The 20,887-nt window shown below is 36.7% G+C and overlaps 1 protein-coding gene across 5 annotated transcripts in view; it reads right to left on the bottom strand.

Annotated features, from left to right (window-relative positions):
• Positions 1–20,887, bottom strand: part of VPS13B (vacuolar protein sorting 13 homolog B) — a gene marked incomplete at both ends in the record, with an annotated part of 778,321 nt that overhangs the window by 680,244 nt on the left and 77,190 nt on the right. For 4 of the 5 annotated variants that reach the window (XM_079722545.1, XM_079722542.1, XM_079722543.1 and 1 more), the window contains 5 exons: positions 2,687–2,878; positions 16,469–16,556; positions 17,487–17,624; positions 18,095–18,217; positions 18,919–19,014. In XM_079722545.1, coding sequence (XP_079578671.1) covers positions 2,687–2,878; positions 16,469–16,556; positions 17,487–17,624; positions 18,095–18,217; positions 18,919–19,014 — 637 coding nt within the window. Of the gene's footprint in view, positions 1–2,686; positions 2,879–15,813; positions 15,874–16,468; positions 16,557–17,486; positions 17,625–18,094; positions 18,218–18,918; positions 19,015–20,887 lie in introns of all 5 variants that reach the window. The other variant, XM_079722541.1, reaches the window with a different exon arrangement.

Genomic DNA, 20,887 nt, shown 5'->3' with positions numbered 1-20,887 from the left:
AGTCATAATTTGCTAACCCCCTGATCAAGGGCAACTAAAACTCTCCTACACTGCTGGTAGGCGTGTAAAGTGATTCAACCAAATTGAAAACAGTTCAGAGATACTTACTAAAGGTGAACATATATGATCGTTTTACCTAAGTGATTCCACCCTTAAATTCCTAACAGAAATTAGTATATATGTTAATCAAAAGGTATGTACTAGAATGTTGGTAGCATCACTACCATAATAACCAAAAACTAGAAACTAACCAAATACTCATCAACAGTAAAATGGATAAATAAGTTATGGTATATTCACAAAATGGGATACTAAAAAGAAATGAGAATGAATCCCACAAACATAATGTAAGCTAAAGCCACAGGCAAAAGAGTATATACTGTGTGATTACATTTACATGAATTCTAAAATATGCCAAACTAAATCTAGGACGTTAGAAGTAAGGAGAGTGGTTACCCTCGGGGTTCAGAGTAATAACCAAAAGAGGGCAAGAAGGAGAATACTGGAGTGCTGGTAAAGTTCCATTTCCTGAACAGTTAGCCACATAGATGTGGTTAAGTTTACAAAATTCACAAAACCATACCCTTAGTTTTGTGTGCTTTCCAGTATGTATCTTACACTTCAATAACAAAGTAAAAAAAGGGGGGGAGGGGAACTGCTAACTACTCAGAGAACTGCCTTACAAAGTCAGTTAGCAGCAGTTTCTTTATAGAGATCATAAATATTTCTGAAATAATAAACTGCTTCAAATAAAAATTCATTTTATATAAACGTGTGTGTGTGTGTGTGGCATAATTCCACTGTGGAAGAGATTGCTAATTGCAATCTTTTCTTCTTCCTTTTAGCAATAAAACTCTCTGAATTTTAAGTGAGGTATATGGACTCTGTCTAGAGAATACATTTTCCAGTCTCCCTGGCTGCTGGGTGCAGGGACATGTTACTAAGTTTGGGTCAATAAGATGACAGAGCCATGTCATTAAGTGAAACTACATGTCTACCATTTTCTCTTGTTCCCCCTTACTATTGATTAAAATTAGACACTGTAATGGTGAGCCAACATTGACCATGTAGATGAAGTATACCTCAGAGGATGGTGGAAGAACAAGATAAAAGGAATTCTGGGTCTAAGACCACATCATGAGAGAGAGTCACCCTAGTCCCCTGGAGTGCCTACCAGCTTGGGTTTTAACGTGAGAAAAATTAATTATATACTGTTTTTTGTGTGAACATTAGTTCTCATTTCTCTGGGATAAATGCCCAGGATTGCAGTTGCTGGGCTATATGGCAGCTGCATGTTAAGTTTTTTAAAAAACTGCCAAAACGTTTTTAGGAGTGGCTGTACCATTTTATATTCCCACCATCAATGAATCAGTGATCCAGTTTCTTCATGTCCTCCCCAACATTTGGTGTTGTCACAGTTTTCTGTTCTAGCCATTCTGTACATACTATCCTAGCACTTATCAGAGTATCTGGCAATGGAGTAGGCATTCAAGCAAGGTGCAAGAAATGAATGTATGAACATGTCAAGCACTTACGGCACTATGTTACGTGATTTTACATGCATTAGTCTTTGGAAGTAGGTCCTATAAGCGTATCATTTAGGACAAAAGTAAATTTGCTGTGACAAAAGAAAATAACAGAAGTGTCAACAAAAACAATGCTTATTTCTCTTTCACTCATCAATCTGAGTCTAGAGGATCCATGGTGCCACCACACTACTGAAGACTTAGGCTCTCTCTATCTTACTGTTCTGTCATCCTCAGCATGCACTTTTCATCTCAGAGTTGAAGCTAGCAGGTCCAGCCCTGCCATTATAATTGCTTTCCAGCAAGAAGGAAGGGAAAAAGTAAAAAAGTAAGGCACACTCTTTTCCTTTTAAATTCCTGTCGCAAAAATTCACATGAAGTTTTGCTCCCATCCAGTAGCCAGAACCTAGTCATATGACTGCATTTGGGAAGTGAAGTCTTTATTTCTATCATGAAAGTTTCTACCATAGAAATTTCTATTACTATAAGAGGAGAATGGATACTGGGGAGACAATTTAACCAACTCTATCGCAATAATTAAACTCACAGAGATAGAGAAATGGAAAAATCAGTGATGTTGATTACTTCCTAAGGTCAGTAAGAAGTGGGGGTCAAAACTCAGCCTGATGCCACAGGCTGAGGTCTTTATTATTCTATACTCCCTCATTATACTTATGTCCTGCTCTAGAGTGCTTCATTGCATGAAAAGGAAATTTGTATTTTATGAAACTGTGATAACCATATCTTTATACCATGCAGAAAATATCAGTCACACAGAAAATTTTTTTTACCAGTAGGACCTAAGTTTTCTTGAATGTTAAATTCGTATGCTTAAAACCCATCTTCTTCATGTCTCCTCCTTAGAATCCACTAAAGTGGAAAAATGGTCATATTTCAGGAGTATACAAGGGAAAGAGTATCAAAAGGTGACAATAAAATACTGACAAATGCTGGCAAAAAAAGCACATACTTATGCAAATAATTTTCGAATACCAACCTCTCCCATAACTTCCACATGTAAGTTTACTCTTTAAATTAATATATGAAAATCAGATAGGCAAAACATACTAAAAACGTTAAGTTAGCAAAATACAACAAATTGGATTATACAGTCATTCAAATCAACTGGCAAGAGGTTCAAAATTAAGCCAAAAACAAACCTGGTTTTAGTCTACTATATGGTTCGTATTCATGTTCCAAGGCACAAACAATCATTTTTAAAATTCTATGTACTGCACTGCTATCCAAGCGAAAATCAAGAGGACCTATAACAAGGCTTTTGGTAGACTTTTCCTGAAGTGTTCCCAAATCTTCACTTTTCCCTGAAGAAAAGTCTTGTTGATTTGCAGAACCTGCAAGAAGCCAAAATTATATTAATAGGTAAGCATCAATCAGATATACCAAATATATATTTTAATATTTCTCTTATCTTTTTAGCTTAGAGCTTAATGCCTTAAAACCAATTCTACATCAACTGGATACACAGAACCCTGCTGATCTATATTTTTCTTTATGTAGATGAGAAGGTATTATCAACAAAAGACAGTTGATTTGAAAAACAATTATTCCTGTTATCTATGTAATGTTATAAGATGTGCTATAAAATTGAAATGGTCATTCTTAAAAAATTATTTTCTAAAATCTAATTGGCCTATACCCAATAATTCTATACACAATACAATTAGGTTGACTGGGAAAGGAGACTCTCGAAGAAGTTGCATTTTACTACTATTTTATCTTAGAAGTTACACGGAAAAAATTGATTGCTTAAAACTACATGTTCAAAGGTGCCTCAAGAGTTTTCTAATGACCAGGGAAGTAAACAGTAGGTATTACCTGCTTTGAACTATTTCCAGAATAAAATCATTATGGCCATGCTCCACAGGGTGGAATCCAATTTCCCCAATCCCTTATCTGCCCATATGTCGAAGAGGAACCAAGGATGTCTTCTAAAGAAAATCTTAGCACTACCTACAGGTATTTCTCCTTATCTAACCTGTCCACACCTTAGAGATTTGGTTTTAATATATAAATTCACTATTTTTAAGTGATAACATACAGTAAATTTTACTTCTTAAGTCTTAGGTTTACTCAAACAAAAATAGGGAAGTAAAACTTTCCAGCATTTACTACCTTTAGAATGTAGGAAGGTCCAGTTAAACACAAAAATTCTATATCTACACCTTTTAGTAACTTTTTCAAAAATACATTTCCTTCATTTCAAACAAAGGAGTTCAGTTCAATCTCTAGTCCCAGTACCAGAGACAAAAAAATAATTAAATTTATTATTCATATATTCTCTTTCTTTAAAAAAACATTTTTTAAATTTATTTATTTATTTTTGGCTGCATTGGGTCTTCTCTGCTGCGCGCAGGCTTTCTCTAGTTGCAGTGAGCAGGGGCTACTCCTCGTTGCAGTGCGCGGGCTTCTCATTGCGGTTGATTCTCTTGTTGTGGAACACGGGTTCTAGGTGCGCAGGCTTTAGTAGTTGTGGCACGCGGGCTCAGCAGTTGTGGCTCGCGGGCTCTAGAGCACAGGCTCAGTTGTGGCGCATGGGCTTAATTGCTCTGTGGCATGTGGGATCTTCCCAGACCAGGGCTCGAACCTGTGTCCCCTGCATTGGCAGGCAGATTCTTAACCACTGTGCCACCAGGGAAGTCCTCATATATTCTTAACAAGATGACTACACACAGACTTAAATGTCACAAATAAAACATACAAAGTTAATCTTAAACATGATATACATAAATAAGAGTCACATTATAAATTAGGTATAAACAACATATCATTAACATAAAAAAATGCTACTTTCCATAGCTAAACCAGACATTTCTAGAGTTACCTGTTAGGATGAGGTAGCTTGAAGATAACCAGAAGGACTCTGGTTGCAAATCAAAATATTCAAAGACAAGGAAAATATCCTGCTTTGAGTCCTGTAGAGGTTATTAGGCTTCTTTAAAAAATGTCAATTTACAAGAAGACCTTTCTTTTAGACATCAGATTGTCTCTAAAACAATAGAAGTCTAGAGGCTTCTATTCTTTTTTTCAGATAATGCAACTTGATTATAATGTCAGTAGCTTATCTAAAATGTAAAACTGTGACTGTCTTTTAGCTACATCTTTTCAGCAAGGTATTTACTTGTGCTCACCCTCAATAAGTTTGGTCACTCCAGCCCCCTGAATGTTTGGCTACTCTTATTAAGAGTCAAGACAATATCAAGTTAGCCTAATTAAAATGAAGGACTTGCCAGTTTCTCCAGGACAGCCAGAGGCAAAAGAACCTGTACTGCCTACATCTGCCCATACCTTTATACCTACTAATAGAAAATTATTCTTCTCCTTATGTGAAGAGGAATCTGCAAGCTACCAAAACAACTCCATCAACCATCTGTGCTGCCAGTGCACAAGGAACTCTACTTTCATTCATGAGAACTATATATCCCTAAATGTCTTCTTTTACTAGAAATTCACCTGCTTTCTTTCCCCACTGGTTCTCATTAAAGTTTGCTGTATTTAACTTATACCTTATGAGTCTGAGTCTCTATATAAAACCCATCCTTTAAAGAAAAAAAGTAGCTCTAACCCAGGAACTAGAAAATTAATCCTTAAATAGAATAATTTAGGAAACACAAATGCTTCTACTCCAACATTCCCCTAAATTAACACCAACACTCTCCCAAGACATCCGGATTCAAAAGGGCAATGAACCATGATGCCTCTCTCTCATCCTTTTCCTCAATCCAATAACTAAATCGTTTCAATTTTATCTCTATGTCTCTAAAATATTCCTGTTGTAGATTAATTTTCAGCTATCTACTTTAGGTCCCTAAAAACATTTGCAATAACTTCTTAAATAAAAAAAGACTAAAAGTTACAACAATAATATTTAAAGTTATATTAATAAGAAATAATTTAGTTTCTAAAACAGTGAGTGCTTTCAAGTAGCAAAACAAAAATGAAATAATTATCAGAATGCTTATTAATATCAAGCAGCAGCAGAAGAAACTTATTAACCAAATTTTTCTTTATATGTCATTTTATAATGTGGGTAAAGTACTACTACATCATTTATCACAACAAAAATAAATAATACAAGCTCTTTTTCTTACTGCATTTACTAGTTTTTTACATTAAGTAAATACTATCATGAACTTACTTAAATAAAGCACACTAATCAAATCTGCTTTCAAAATTTCAGAATCCACTACAAACTGTGTAAAATTATTAGTTTAATATGCATTTAGATACCTAAGATAAAATTTAGCACACTTTTTGATAATTTGGACTATAGAAACAAATAAATGTCATCACAACAAACCAAGAATTTTAGATAAAATATTTCTTTGAAGAATTCAAAATTAACCTCTTTTGAGAACTCAAAATACTTTTCTTAGGGATTTTTTTTTTTGCGGTACGCGGGCCTCTCACTGTTGTGGCCTCTCCCACTGCGGAGCACAGGCTCCGGACGTGCAGGCCCAGCGGCCACGGCTCACGGGCCCAGCCCCTCCGCGGCATGTGGGATCCTCCCAGACGGGGGCACGAACCCGTGTCCCCTGCATCGGCAGGCGGACTCTCAACCACTGCGCCACCAGGGAAGCCCACTTTTCTTAGGTTTATAAATACTGAAAATTCCACAAATTTCTTGTTTCAAGTAATCCAAGAAAGAAGAAAATCTGAACATGGTAGTTATGAATGCAAGCTGTAGAGTTTAAACTAGCTGGGTTCAAATCCCTCATAATAGGTGTGTGATCTTGGCCAAGTTACAAAACCCGTATAGGACTGGCTGTTTCCTCATATGGAAAATGGGGATATTGCTATCTACTTATAGGGTTATTATGAAGATTAAATTAGCTACTACATGTAAAACATTCAGAAGAGCGCCTTCCATTTAAAACCATTCAACAAATATTAGCCGTTATCGCCACCACTATATTATCAGTGAATATAGATTCACAATGAGAAACACACATATGAAAGCAGCTACCAAAAAGCAGGCAAAGAACAAGTGAACAGATTACTGGGTGAATGAATGAACACATTTTTAATGTACATGTGACATTCACAAGTTAAATTAACAGATGAATCTTATTATTTACTCAAAAAAATTATCTGCTTGCACAGCTGAGAAAGTAACTGTGTAAGCAGTAAACCGAAAGCAAGAAAATGATTAACACAAGCCTAAGAAGAGCAGTTTCTTCCAGTGAGGGAGGGAGAAGACTGTGATGGAAAAGGAACACATAGGAGGCCAGCAATGTTGACACTGTCCTGTTTCTTGGCTTGTGTGGGGAATACACAGCTGCTTCTATTTCTTTGCTATTCTGTACGTAAATGTATAGAACTTTTCTGTTTGTATGTTATGATCTAACATTTTGTTTAAAAAAAGTTAAAGACTAAGATATCTATAAAACAATGCACACTATTCACAGGAATGGAATATGTGAAAAATTCAAAAAGTAGCAAAGTACCAGCTTCTCAGGCAGAAAATATATAAGCATCCTAGCAAATATATATCATGTTTCAATCTTTTAAAAACTTTAGAAACAAATATATACAAATAAAATTTTCAGTGAGAGGTTTCCTTTACTTGATAGGCAGACTACTTCATACTCCACCTCACAAAATACCAAATTCACAGCACATGTGTAAGACATCATACTAAACAAGAGGAAACCTACCAGCTTACATTTGGCAACTACAACACAATAAAAATTTGCAAAGTTCTTAGAACAGAGACTTCCGAATTGTACTTTCATATACAGGTATCCCTTGCTTTTCAAAAGTTAGCTTTAGGCCATTTCAGTTTTACAAAAGATCTGTTTCCCCAACCAAAATAAATCTGAAGAGAATTTTCACTTTTACAAAAAAGGTGAAAACAGCATTCACCACTTGTTTTGCAGCGAAGGGTTACAGAGGCAGCGCAAACCCCCAGTGTCTAGAGTGGCACCAGCAAACTCCTTCCCCAGGAACTATACTCAGAATCTCAATATCAAGCCACCACAGCTTTGAACTGTGTCTTGGAGCATACGCGCTTTTCTCAATTTATTTTGCGCATCCGATAACAAGATCTGTCCTAAGGTAACTGCTTCTTCACTTAACACCATTTCGGATTACCAAAGGTTTCATACGAATGCTGCAGTGGAGGAAACCTAATACATATAACAGACCCCTGAGCATCTCTACCAATGTCCACGGATACCTCAAAACACATCTTTTGTGAGATGAGGGGGAAGATGGCGTAAGAGTAAGATGCGGAGATCACCTTCCTCTCCCCAGATACATCAGAAATACATCTACACGTGGAACAACTTCTACAGAACACCCACTGAACGCTGGCAGAAGACCTCAGACCTCCCAAAAGGCAAGAAACTCCCCACGTACCTGGGTAGGGCAAAAGAAAAAGGAATAAACAGGGACAAAAGAATAGGGACGGGACCTGCACCAGTGGGAGGGAGCCATGAAGGAGGAAAGGTTTCCACACACTAGAAGCCCCTTCGCGGGCGGAGACGGCGGGTGGCGGAGGGGGAAGCTTCGGAGCCACAGAGGAGAGCGCAGCAACAGGGGTGCGGAGGGCAAAGCGGAGAGATTCCCGCACAGAGGATCGGTGCCGACCAGCACTCACCAGCCCGAGAGGCTTTTCTGCTCGGCCGCTGGGGCGGGCGGGGCTGGCAGCTGAGGCTCCGGCTTCGGAGGTCGGATCCCAGGGAGAGGACTGGGGTTGGCTGCGTGAACACAGCCTGAAGGGGTTAGTGCACCACGGCTGGCCGGGAGGGAGTCCAGGAAAAAGTCTAGAGCTGCCAAAGAGGCAAGAGACTTTTTCTTCCCTCTTTGTTTCCTGGTGCGCGAGGAGAGGGGATTAAGAGCGCTGCTTAAAGGAGCTCCAGAGACTGGCGCAGCCGCGGCTAACAGCACGGACTCCAGAGATGGGCATGAGACGCTAAGGCTGCTGCAACGCCACCAAGAAGCCTGTGTGCGAGCACAGGTCACTATCCCCACCTCCCCTCCTGGGAGCCTGTGGAGCCCGCCACGGCCAGGGTCCCAGGATCCAGGGACAACTTCCCCAGGAGAACGCATGGGGCACCTCAGGCTGGTGCAACGTCCCGTCGGCCTCTGCCGCCGCAGTCTTTGCCCCGCACTCCATGCCCCTCCCTCCCCCCAGCCTAAGTGAGCCAGAGCCCCCGAATCAGCGGCTCCTTTAACCCCGTCCTATCTGAGTGAAGAACAGACGCCCTCCGGCGACCTACACACACAGGCGGGGCCAAATGCAAAACTGAGCCCCGGGAGCTGTGAGAACAAGGAAGAGAGAGGGAAATCTCTCCCAGCAGCCTTAGGAGCAGCGGATTAAATCTCCACAATCAACTTGATGTACCCTGCAACTGTGGAATACCTGAATAGACAACGAATCATCCCAAATTGAGGATGTGGGCTTTGGGAGCAAGATATATTATTTTTTCCCCTTTTCCTCTTTTTGTGAGTGTGTATGAGTATGCTTCTGTGTGAGATTTTGTCTATATAGCTTTGCTTTCACCATTTCTCCTAGGGTTCTGTCCGTCCGTTTTTTGTTCTTTTACTTTCTAAAAAAATTTTTTCTTGTTATTTTTTATTTTAATAACTTTGTTTTATTTTGTCTTATTTTATTTTATTTTATTTTATCCTCTTTCTTTCCTTCTTTCTTTCTTTCTTTTTCTCCCTTTTATTCTGAGCCGTGTGGTTGAAAGGCTCATGGTGCTGCAGCCAGGAGTCAGTACTGTGTCTCTGAGGTGGGAGAGCCGAGTTCAGGACACTGGTCCACAAGAGACCTCCCAGCACCACGTAATATCAAACAGCGAAAATCTCCCAGAGATCTCCATCTCAACACCAACACCCACCTTCACTCAAAGACCAGCAAGCTACAGTGCTGGACACCCTATGCCAAACAACTAGCAACACAGGAACACAATCCCACCCATTTGCACAGAGGCTGCCTAAAATCATAAGAAGGCCACAGGCGCCCCAAAACACACCACCAGATGTGGACCTGCCCACCAGAAAGACAAAATCCAGCCACATCCACCAGAACACAGGCACCAGTTCCCTCCACCAGGAAGCCTACACAACCCACTGAACCAACCTTAGCCACTGGGGACAGACACCAAAAGCAACGGGAACTAGAAACCTGCAGCCTGCAAACAGGAGACCCCAAACACAGTAAGATAAGCAAAATGAGAAGGCAGAGAAACACACAGCAGATGAAGGAGCAAGGTAAAAACCCACCAGACCTAACAAATGAAGAGAAAATAGGCAGTCTACCTGAAAAAGAATTCAGAATAATGATAGTAAAGATGATCCAAAATCTTGGAAATAGAATACAGAAAATGCAAGAAACATTTAACAAGGACCTAGAAGAACTAAAGAGGAAACAAGCAACAATGAACAACACAATAAGTGAAATTAAAAATACTCTAGAAGGGATCAATAGCAGAATAACTGAGGCAGAAGAATGGATAACTGACCTAGAAGATAAAATAGTGGAAATAACTACTGCAGAGCAGAATAAAGAAAAAAAAATGAAAAGAACTGAGGACAGTCTCAGAGACCTCTGGGACAACATTAAACACACCAACATTCGAACTATAGGGGTCCCAGAAGAAGAAGAGAAAAAGAAAGGGACTGAGAAAATATTTCAAGACATTAGAGTTGAAAACTTCCCTAATATGGGAAAGGAAATAGTTAACCAAGTCCAGGAAGCACAGAGAGTCCCATACAAGATAAATCCAAGGAGAAACATGTCAAGACACATACTAATCAAACTATCAAAAATTAAATACAAAGAAAACATATTAAAAGCAGCAAGGGAAAAACAACAAATAACACACAAGGGAATCCCCATAAGGTTAACAGCTGATCTTTCAGCAGAAACTCTGCAAGCCAGAAGGGAGTGGCAGGACATATTTAAAGTGATGAAGGAGAAAAACCTACAACCAAGATTACTCTACCCAGCAAGGATCTCATTCAGATTTGATGGAGAAATTAAAACCTTTACAGACAAGCAAAAGCTGAGAGAGTTCAGCACCACCAAACCAGCTTTACAACAAATGCTAAAGGAACTTCTCTAGGCAAGAAACACAACAGAAGGAAAATACCTACAATAACAAACCCAAAACAATTAAGAAAATGGGAATAGGAACATACATATCGATCATTACCTTAAATGTAAATGGTTTAAATGCTCCCACCAAAAGACACAGACTGGCTGAATGGAAACAAAAACAAGACACATATATATGCTGTCTACAAGAGACTCACTTCAGACCTAGGGACACATACAGACTGAAAGTGAGGGCATAGAAAAAGATATTCCATGCAAATGGAAACCAAAAGAAACCTGGAGTAGCGATTCTCGTATCAGACAAAATAGACTTTACAATAAAGACTACTAGAAGAGACAAAGAAGGACACTACATAATGATCAAGGGATCGATCCAAGAAGAAGATATAACAATTGTAAATATTTATGCACCCAACATAGGAGCACCTCAATACATAAGGCACATACTAACAGCCATTAAATGGGAAATCAACAGTAACACATTCATAGTAGGGGACTTTAACACCCCACTTTCACAAATGGACAGATCATACAAAATGAAAATAAATAAGGAAACACAAGGCTTAAATGATACATTAAACAAAACGGACTTAATTGATATTTATAGGACATTCCATCTAAAAACAACAGAATACACATTTTTCTCAAGGGCTCATGGAACATTCTCCAGGATAGATCATATCATGCGTCAGAAATCAAGCCTTTGTAAATTTAAGAAGATTGAAATGGTATCAATTAACTTTTCCTACCACAATGCTATGAGACTAGATATCAATTACAGGAAAAGATCTGTAAAAAATACAAACAAATGGAGGCTAAACAATACATTACTTAATAAGGAAGTGATCACTGAAGAAATCAAAGAGGAAATCAAAAAATACCTAGAAACAAATGACAAGGACACATGATGACCCAAAACCTATGGGATGCAGCAAAAGCAGTTCTAAGAGGGAAGTTTATAGCAATACAATCCCACCTTAAGAAACAGGAAACATCTCAAATAAACAACCTGACCTTGCACCTAAAGCAATTAGAGAAAGAAGAACAAAAAAAACCCAAAGTTAGGAGAAGGAAAGAAATCATAAAAATCAGATCAGAAATAAATGAAAAAGAAATGAAGGAAACGATAGCAAAGATCAATAAAACTAAAAGCTGGTTCTTTGAGAAGATAAACAAAATTGATTAAACCATTAGCCAGACTCATCAAGAAAAAAAGGGAGAAGACTCAAATCAATAGAATTAGAAATGAAAAAGGAGAAGTAACAACTGACACTGAAGAAATACAAAAGATCATGAGAGATTACTACAAGCAACTCTATGCCAATAAAATGGACAACCTGGAAGAAATGGACAAATTCTTAGAAATGCACAACCTGCCAAGACTGAATCAGGAAGAAATAGAAAATATGAACAGAACAATCACAAGCACTGAAATTGAAACTGCGATTAAAAATCTTCCAACAAACAAAAGCCCAGGACCAGATGGCTTCACAGGCGAATTCTATCAAACATTTAGAGAAGAGCTAACACCTATCCTTCTCAAACTCTTCCAAAATATAGCTGAGGGAGGAACACTCCCAAACTCATTCTACGAGGCCACCATCACCTTGAAACCAAAACCAGACAAGGATGTCACAAAGAAAGAAAACTACAGGCCAATATCACTGATGAACATAGATGCAAAAACCCTCAACAAAATACTAGCAAACAGAATCCAACAGCCCATTAAAAGGATCATACACCATGATCAAGTGGGGTTTATTCCAGGAATGCAAGGATTCTTCAATATACGTAAATCAATCAACGTGATACACCATATTAACAAAGTGAAGGAGAAAAACCATATGATCATCTCAATAGATGCAGAGAAAGCTTTCGACAAAATTCAACACCCATTTATGATAAAAACCCTGCAGAAAGTAGGCACAGAGGGAACTTTCCTCAACATAATAAAGGCCATATATGACAAACCCACAGACAACATCGTCCTCAATGGTGAAAAACTGAAAGCATTTCCACTAAGATCAGGAACAAAACAAGGTTGCCCACTCTCACCACTCTTATTCAACATAGTTTTGGAAGTTTTAGCCACAGCAATCAGAGAAGAAAAGGAAATAAAAGGAATCCAAATCGGAAAAGAAGTAAAGCTGTCACTGTTTGCAGATGACTTGAAACTATATATAGAGAATCCTAAAGATGCTACCAGAAAACTACTAGAGCTAATCAATGAATTTGGTAAAGTAGCAGGATACAAAATTAATGCACAGAAATCTCTGGCATTCTTATACACTAATGATGAAAAATATGAAAGTGAAATCAAGAAAACACTCCCATTTACCACTGCAACAAAAAGAATAAAATATCTAGGAATAAACCTACCTAAGGAGACAAAAGACCTGTATGCAGAAAATTATAAGACACTGATGAAAGAAATTAAAGATGATACAAATAGATGGAGAGGTGTACCATGTTCTTGGATTGGAAGAATCAACATTGTGAAAATGACTCTACTACCCAAAGCAATCTACAGATTCAATGCAATCCCTATCAAACTACCACTGGAATTTTTCACAGAACTAGAACAAAAAATTTCAGAATTTGTATGGAAACACAAAAGACCCCAAATAGCCAAAGCAATCTTGAGAACAAAACACAGAGCTGGAGGAATCAGGCTCCCTGACTTCAGACTATACTACAAAGCTACAGTAATCAAGACAGTATGGTGCTGGCACTAAACAGAAATATAGATCAATGGAACAGGATAGAAAGCCCAGAGATAAACCCACACACATATGGTCACCTTATCTTTGATAAAGGAGGCAGGAATGTACAGTGGAGAAAGGACAGCATCTTCAATAAGTGGTGCTGGGAAAACTGGACAGGTACATGTAAAAGTATGAGATTAGAACACTCCCTAACACCATACAGAAAAATAAGCTCAAAATGGATTAAAGACCTAAATGTAAGGCCAGAAACTATCAAACTCTTAGAGGAAAACATAGGCAGAACACTCTATGACATAAATCACAGCAAGATCCTTTTTGACCCACCTCCTAGAGAAATGGAAATAAAAATAAAGATAAACAAATGGGACCTAATGAAACTTCAAAGCTTTTGCACAGCAAAGGAAACCATAAACAAGACTAAAAGACAACCCTCAGAATGGGAGAAAATATTTGCAAATGAAGAAACTGACAAAGGATTAATCTCCAAAATTTACAAGCAGCTCATGCAGCTCAATATCAAAAAAACAAACAACACAATCCAAAAATGGGCAGAAGACCTAAATAGACATTTCTCCAAAGAAGATATACAGATTGCAAACAAACACATGAAAGAATGCTCAACATCATTAATCATTAGAGAAATGCAAATCAAAACTACAATGAGGTATCATTTCACACCGGTCAGAATGGCCATCATCAAAAAATCTAGAAACACTAAATGCTGGACAGGGTGTGGAGAAAAGGGAACACTCTTGCACTCCTGGTGGGAATCTGAATTGGTACAGCCACTATGGAGAACAGTATGGAGTTTCCTTTAAAAACTACAAATAGAACTACCGTATGACCCAGCAATCCCACTACTGGGCATATACCCTGAGAAAACCATAATTCAAAAAGTGTCATGTACCAAAATGTTCATTGCAGCTCTATTTACAATAGCCAGGACATGGAACCAACCTAAGTGTCCATCAACAGATGAGTGGATAAAGAAGATGTGGCACATATATACAATGGAATATTACTCTGGCATAAAAAGAAACAAAATTGAGTTATTTGTAGTGAGGTGGATGGACCTAGAGTCTGTCATACAGAGTGAAGTAAGTCAGAAAGAGAAAGACAAATACCGTATGCTAACACATATATATGGAATCTAAGAAAAAAAAAATGTCATGAAGAGCCTAGTGGTAAGACGGGAATAAAGACACAGACCTACTAGAGAATGGACTTGAGGATAAGGGGAGGGGGAAGGGTAAGCTGTGAGGAAGTGAGAGAGTGGCATGGACATATATACACTACCAAACGTAAAATAGATAACTTGTGGGAAGCAGCCACATAGCTCAGGGAGATCAGCTCGGTGCTTTGTGACCACCTAGAGGGGTGGGATGGGGGGGGGGGAGGGAGGGAGATGCAAGAGGGAAGAGATATGGGGACATATGTATATGTGTGACTCATTCACTTTGTTATAAAGCAGAAACTAACACACCATTGTAAACCAATTGTACTCCAATAAAGATGTACGAAAAAAAAAAAAGGAAAAAAAATACATCTTTTCCTCCAAAAATCTTCCTTTTGTGTCTCTATCTTCCTTGGTGGTTATCATTATCTACCAAGTAACTCAACAGCAAAATCTGATCAACTATCTGAATTTTATTTTTAAATAAAGCCATGAGAAGGCAGTGAAGATTTTAAGCACAGAATTAAACCAGTCTGATTGCAGTATAGATTATAGGAGGGCAAGAGTGGAAGGAGAAAGCCAGTAAAAAAGCTATTAGAAGCTAGAGATGATAACAGATTGGATGAGAGCATTAACGGTGAAGCTTAAGAAAAGACAGATTCTAGATAGATTCTAGAGATAAAATTTGACAAAATATGCCGATGGGTTGGATGCTAGGAGAGAAGTGTGTCACGATTCCCAGATTTCCAGCTTGTGCAATTAGAAGACAGTAGAAAATTTTTCCAGTAAGCGAACACTGAAAATAGGGGAGAAGTAGTAGGTAGTCATGAGGGTTTTAATAATTCAATTTCAACATATTCAATTTTGAGATATTTGTGAGACACAGAAGTAAAAATGTCAAGTGTGCACTGGATATATTTAATTCTAAATCTGAAAGAATAAGTTTGGACTAAAAATACAAATATGGACATCAACAACGTATAGAAGGTACTCAAATCCATTAAAAAGGATAAGATTACTTCAGGAAGAGTTTAGGGAAAGAAGTGAAACCACGTTTGACCGCTGAGAACACCAACATTTAGAAATCCATTATGAAAGCAGGAAGCAGAAAATTACAGTTCTTTCCTTCTGTTTTCATCTAACAAAACTTAACGATCCTTCAACATCAACTCCTCTGTGAAGTCTTCAACCCCACAGACAAAGGTAGTCCCCTTCTCACCTGGACCTCTTTTAGCTGTCTGTTTACATTACTGTCCTTAACGTGCTATATTAGAATCACTTATTTAAGTGCATGAACACTACCTATTGGTTTCTTGAGAAATGCTTTGGTCTTCTTTGCATTCACAATATCTAACTCATCACCTGAAACAAAGAAATCATTTATCGAAATATGAAAAATTAACAAAAAATGGTGACCCTATTTTGACTAAGTTTTCAATATGAAAAAGGCTGGAATAATAAGCACAACATAGTATAGTTAAATTTCTGAAATCGTTTGATTACTAAAATGAAACACATAATAAAATAATAAAAGACTGTGTCCATAGTTTCTAAAAGAATATATTTCTACTTTTCTGTTTGAAACAATAAATTCTTTTTTTAATAAACAGATCTATATAACCTTCAAAATGTATTTAATACAGAAAAGGAAATGTTTATGCTCTTTGACAACTTAATATGAAATTTGATGTATCAAAATTTTTAATATTTGGTACATACTAGAATAATTATAGTTGATTATACAAAAGTCTTTTCGATCAGCTGCACAAAGAAAGGACTAAAAATGTTAAGAATCTAAGAAAATACTAACATGACATTAAAATTAAACCATTCCGCAAAGTAACAGAAGGTAACTCTGATGTAACAGAGTACAATCAGTCAAGGACCAATTGATTCTGAAGAAGTCTTTGCTTCTGTTGTTCAAGGAAAAGCAAATATAAAGGAAAGAAACCAGTACCTTTGCCACTGGCATTCTCCATTGTATACAGGTAATCCATGTAAAAAGCCCCGAACCTTTGCATTCCAGCTATCTCAGTGTATGTCTCCTGACAACAAAGCAAAGCAAACAGAACATACATTGTACAGAACAGACTTTTGAGTTTAAAACCTGATAGATCAAGAATTAGACACATATCCTTATGCAGAATGTGTACCAACTCAAAGGATTACCAAAAAGAAAGAAGAACAGAGGTTACACAAAGAATTGGCTTCTAAAAAACGTAATGTTACCTCTACTGTGGACCACACAAAAGGACATCTATAATTCTACTAGACAATTTGACCACTTTGTCAATAATATCTGGTTAATGAATACCTACAATGGAGTAGGGCAGTACGGTCTTGACCTTTATCACCATCACAAAACGGTCTAATATATACTGTCAAATAGAGTTAATCCTTAATATTTCAGTACACTTATGTGAAACAGTTCAAACACTAAAAGTATACTAAAATATTTTTAAATGTATGTTAATCATGCAGGTAAAAATTAAATTCTTTACTTTCAACTACAAAAGTAAGTCTGTAGAATCAATGTAAATCATTGATTCTATTATACTAATCTTCAGGAACATTTTTTGAGTTTTAAATTTATTCCATAAAAAGTACATTAATATAATCTTATATGAAAAATTTACATATAGTAAATTGTTAAATTCTTCACTTCTTTTCATTAATCCCACACTTCAAAAGTAACTGAAATTAAAAGAAATAATTCTACATGTTTCCTCCATGACTATTTTAACAGTAGGGAATGGATAAACTAACTGTGGCTGCACGCCATATAAAAGTAGAGATCTTTGTGCACTCCTCAAACCTCTCTAGATATAGAAGGTGGACAAAAATATGCTAGATGTTTCAATAAACAACTAGCATTCAGAATATATTACTGGAGAAGAAACATCAATCACAAGTATTCACACAAAGTGTCCACCCCAGCACAACCTAGAATTTGGCTCAAATATATATTCTCTGACCTTATGATTAGCTGCATCCAAGATAAATTCTGCACGAGTACCATTATTTTCTGGGCTTCGGTAATCAAACAATGAATTTGTGAGGTATGTCAAACCTTTCATATTCAAATTTTCACCACAAATGAAGAAACAGGCTTCCTGAAAATAAATGCAAAATTTTTGAACAGGAGAAAAAATCATTAGACAGTTAAAGAAAATAAAACCTTGGTTTTATAACACCAATTCAGTAGTCAATAGAAATCACACTACATCTTGAGGTCCTGTAAAAAGACAAGGCATGCTGTCTCCATTTTCACTGCCTATTTTGGCAAAGAACATTTTAACAAACCAAAGAGGAACTCCAAGTAGCTGCCATAAACAAGAAAGAAGAAACATTTTTGAATTGGAAAGTACTTGGAACTACTGTCCAGGTGTTAAGTACTACCAACTTTCTAAATTCCCCGGAGCTCTATAATTTCTTACAGGGGAAAACAGTAAAGTTCCCCTCTCAAGCCAAAGATATATGTAGTCTAACAGATTTTTTGGTATGGTTAAACACTTCAATAAGCACCTCATTATCCCTGCATTCTATCCAAAAAAAATGGAAGAAAGGGGAGATTTTGACTTACGGTTTCACTTCTATTCATACTCTCTTCAAAATCTTTAACACCCATAATTCCTTTAAGGCACATGGCTCTGCAACCTACAAAACCAATCTGGCAATCAAAGAAAGGCTCTCCCATCATAAGGGCCTATAAGAGGAAAGGAAGCGTTATGAACCTGAATTTCAATAAAAATGTTACAAGCTTTCCTTGTAGAATTTCTAAATTAGTTGAAACATCTTTAGAATTATGACCTTTCTAAATTTATTCTCCTCAGATCACACATCCTATTAAAATAAGAAACATCTTACTTGTCTCTGTATCCCCAAACCTTTGTATCCGCAATGACTGGCACTTCAAGAACATTAATCCACACATACATATGAGCACACACAAGTCAAATGAAAAAAATGAAAGAATAAATTAATGTTGCATATTATGGTAAAATCTTTGTTAAAGAATAATTATTTCAATTAATACTACTCATCGCTAAAATAGAAATATAAAGCTATAAATACATTTTTAAATATACTATTTATGATTTTAAAAACCTGTATTTATTAAATATTAACCTTAAGGACCATTACAAAGATTTTTTTTTTTTTTTTTTTTTTGCGTTACGCGGGCTTCTCACTGCTGTGGCCTCTCCCATTGCGGAGCACAGGCTCCTGGATGCGCAGGCTCAGCGGCCATGGCGCACGGACCCAGCCGCTCCGCGGCATGTGGGATCTTCCCAGACCGGGGCACGAACCCGCATCCCCTGCATCGGCAGGCGGACTCTCAACCACTGCGCCACCAGGGAAGCCCCATTACAAAGATTTTTAAAAGTATATTCAATGTTGATGGATTACCTCAACTGTAGTTCCTTCTTGTTCCCAACACAGTATTTCTTTAGATTTTACTTTTTGAGGGCTGTAATAACTACTCTCAGCTTGCATTTCAGTGAGCTATGAAACAATATAAGAATATTAAGTAAGTCAAATTAGTATTAAATGGCAATAAACTGTCATTACTATGATGAATTGATGGAAACAAGGCCAATTTTAAGATTCGGGAAATTAAATTATGAAGCAGGAAAACAGGTGCAACAAAAACAGCTGTAACAGATTATCCATGGTATAAAGGTTGAATATGCTAGTCTAATAAGTTCATATAGAGAATATAAATACTCCTTTTTGTTAATAATATTGCTTAAAATGGTGAAAGCTATGTAGCTATAACAGTCCCCTAGTCATAAAATCACTAATATATTCTGCCAAAAATTTACATATATTTTAATATAAGTTCATTTTACATTGACTAATATATTCAATCAGGTTTAGTTCAATCATTTATAAGATTTCTACCTATTTGTAATCAAAAAGAAAGCTGTGAAGAAACACAGAGATTCAACAAAATTTTTTTAGTTCTATGAGGGATGCAGATTCAAGGGCTTTACTTTCAAAGTACATAATCTCACAGTATGTGTCACAGACTCATTCAATCGTGCAAATACTCACTGAGTGCCTGCTAGATAACAAGTACTGATATAGATGCTGACAAAAAAAAAATATATATATATATATATACTCTTGCTCCCCTGAAAATTACAGCATATTATTTCTATGTATCCAAAAATTAGATAATTTGAATTATTTTTAAAAGCTCCTTTTCTAAATGCAATGTGGTATCCTACTTTGGATCATGTTACAGAAAAAGGTCATTATGAAATTAAAGTCTGGAATTTAACAATAATGCACCAATGTTGGCTTCCTAGTTTTGACAAAAGAACTGTGATAGCTTAAGATGTTAATAAGAGGGAAAACTGGGTAAGGAGTATATGTGAACTCTGTGTATCATCTCTGCAACTTTCCTGTAACTCTAAAACTATTCCAAAATAAAGATGCTACTTAAAAAAAAAAAAGTATTCTGCTCATGTTTGCTAATGATTCAGTGAGCCTTATTCGTGTGAAATGGATATACTCTTCAAACTTAAATGGAAAGTCAAAGATCACATTTAAAAAATAAAAACCAATATTTAACTTAGGTCATATAGAACTTACTGAACTGAAAAGCTATAATTCTAAGCATGATAACCTCTTTATACTGGGAATCAACTAATTATTCTCATTGTTTATACCAACGAGTTTTTATATAATGTAAGCCTTTATTTCTTGGATGCTTCTAGAACTGGTATACACAATGTTGTTATTTCAAAGTACAGTTCTATAGTCTAAAATGCTTAAGTAAAATTGAATATTTTAAACTTGATTACCCTTCAGCTGTCTACAATTATTGTAGAAAAAAAGCAATTAATTGATTAAAAGGACTCAAACATTACAAGAACAATTTTCAACATTATTTTTTAAATGCTACATTTAATTTGGCATGATTTTTGTTGGATTGATATCAACTGTTCAGAATGCTAATGTAGAAACATGACCTTATTTTCTGACCAGAATATGAACCACAAATTAATTCCATACATTCTTTAAACCCAAGCCGAACAATAATTCTAATGTTTTCCTCCAAAATATCAACATATTTCCCTTAGAGAAACCTTAGAGAGACATAAATGTTTCAAATTTTTTTAAAGTTATATTGACTAATGACAAATACTACCCCAAAAGTCTATAAAAGTTTTGTATATAAATGCCTGTTTTGACGGACTCAGTTTAATTACAATTCTTCTCATCAGTGAAGTTAATAGAAATGTACCAGAATAATTTCAAATTTAAAAGTAAACATGTACAAGTCACCAGAAAAGATAGTACTTTAGGGCTTCCCTGGTGGCGCAGTGGTTGAGAGTCCGCCTGCCGATGCAGGGGACATGGGTTCGTG

Source organism: Hyperoodon ampullatus (assembly GCF_949752795.1).
Source record: "Hyperoodon ampullatus genome assembly, chromosome: 17".
Taxonomy (NCBI): domain Eukaryota; kingdom Metazoa; phylum Chordata; class Mammalia; order Artiodactyla; family Ziphiidae; genus Hyperoodon; species Hyperoodon ampullatus.
The sequence above is the reverse complement of the archived record's forward strand: the minus strand, read 5'-3'. Positions and strand labels throughout refer to the sequence as shown.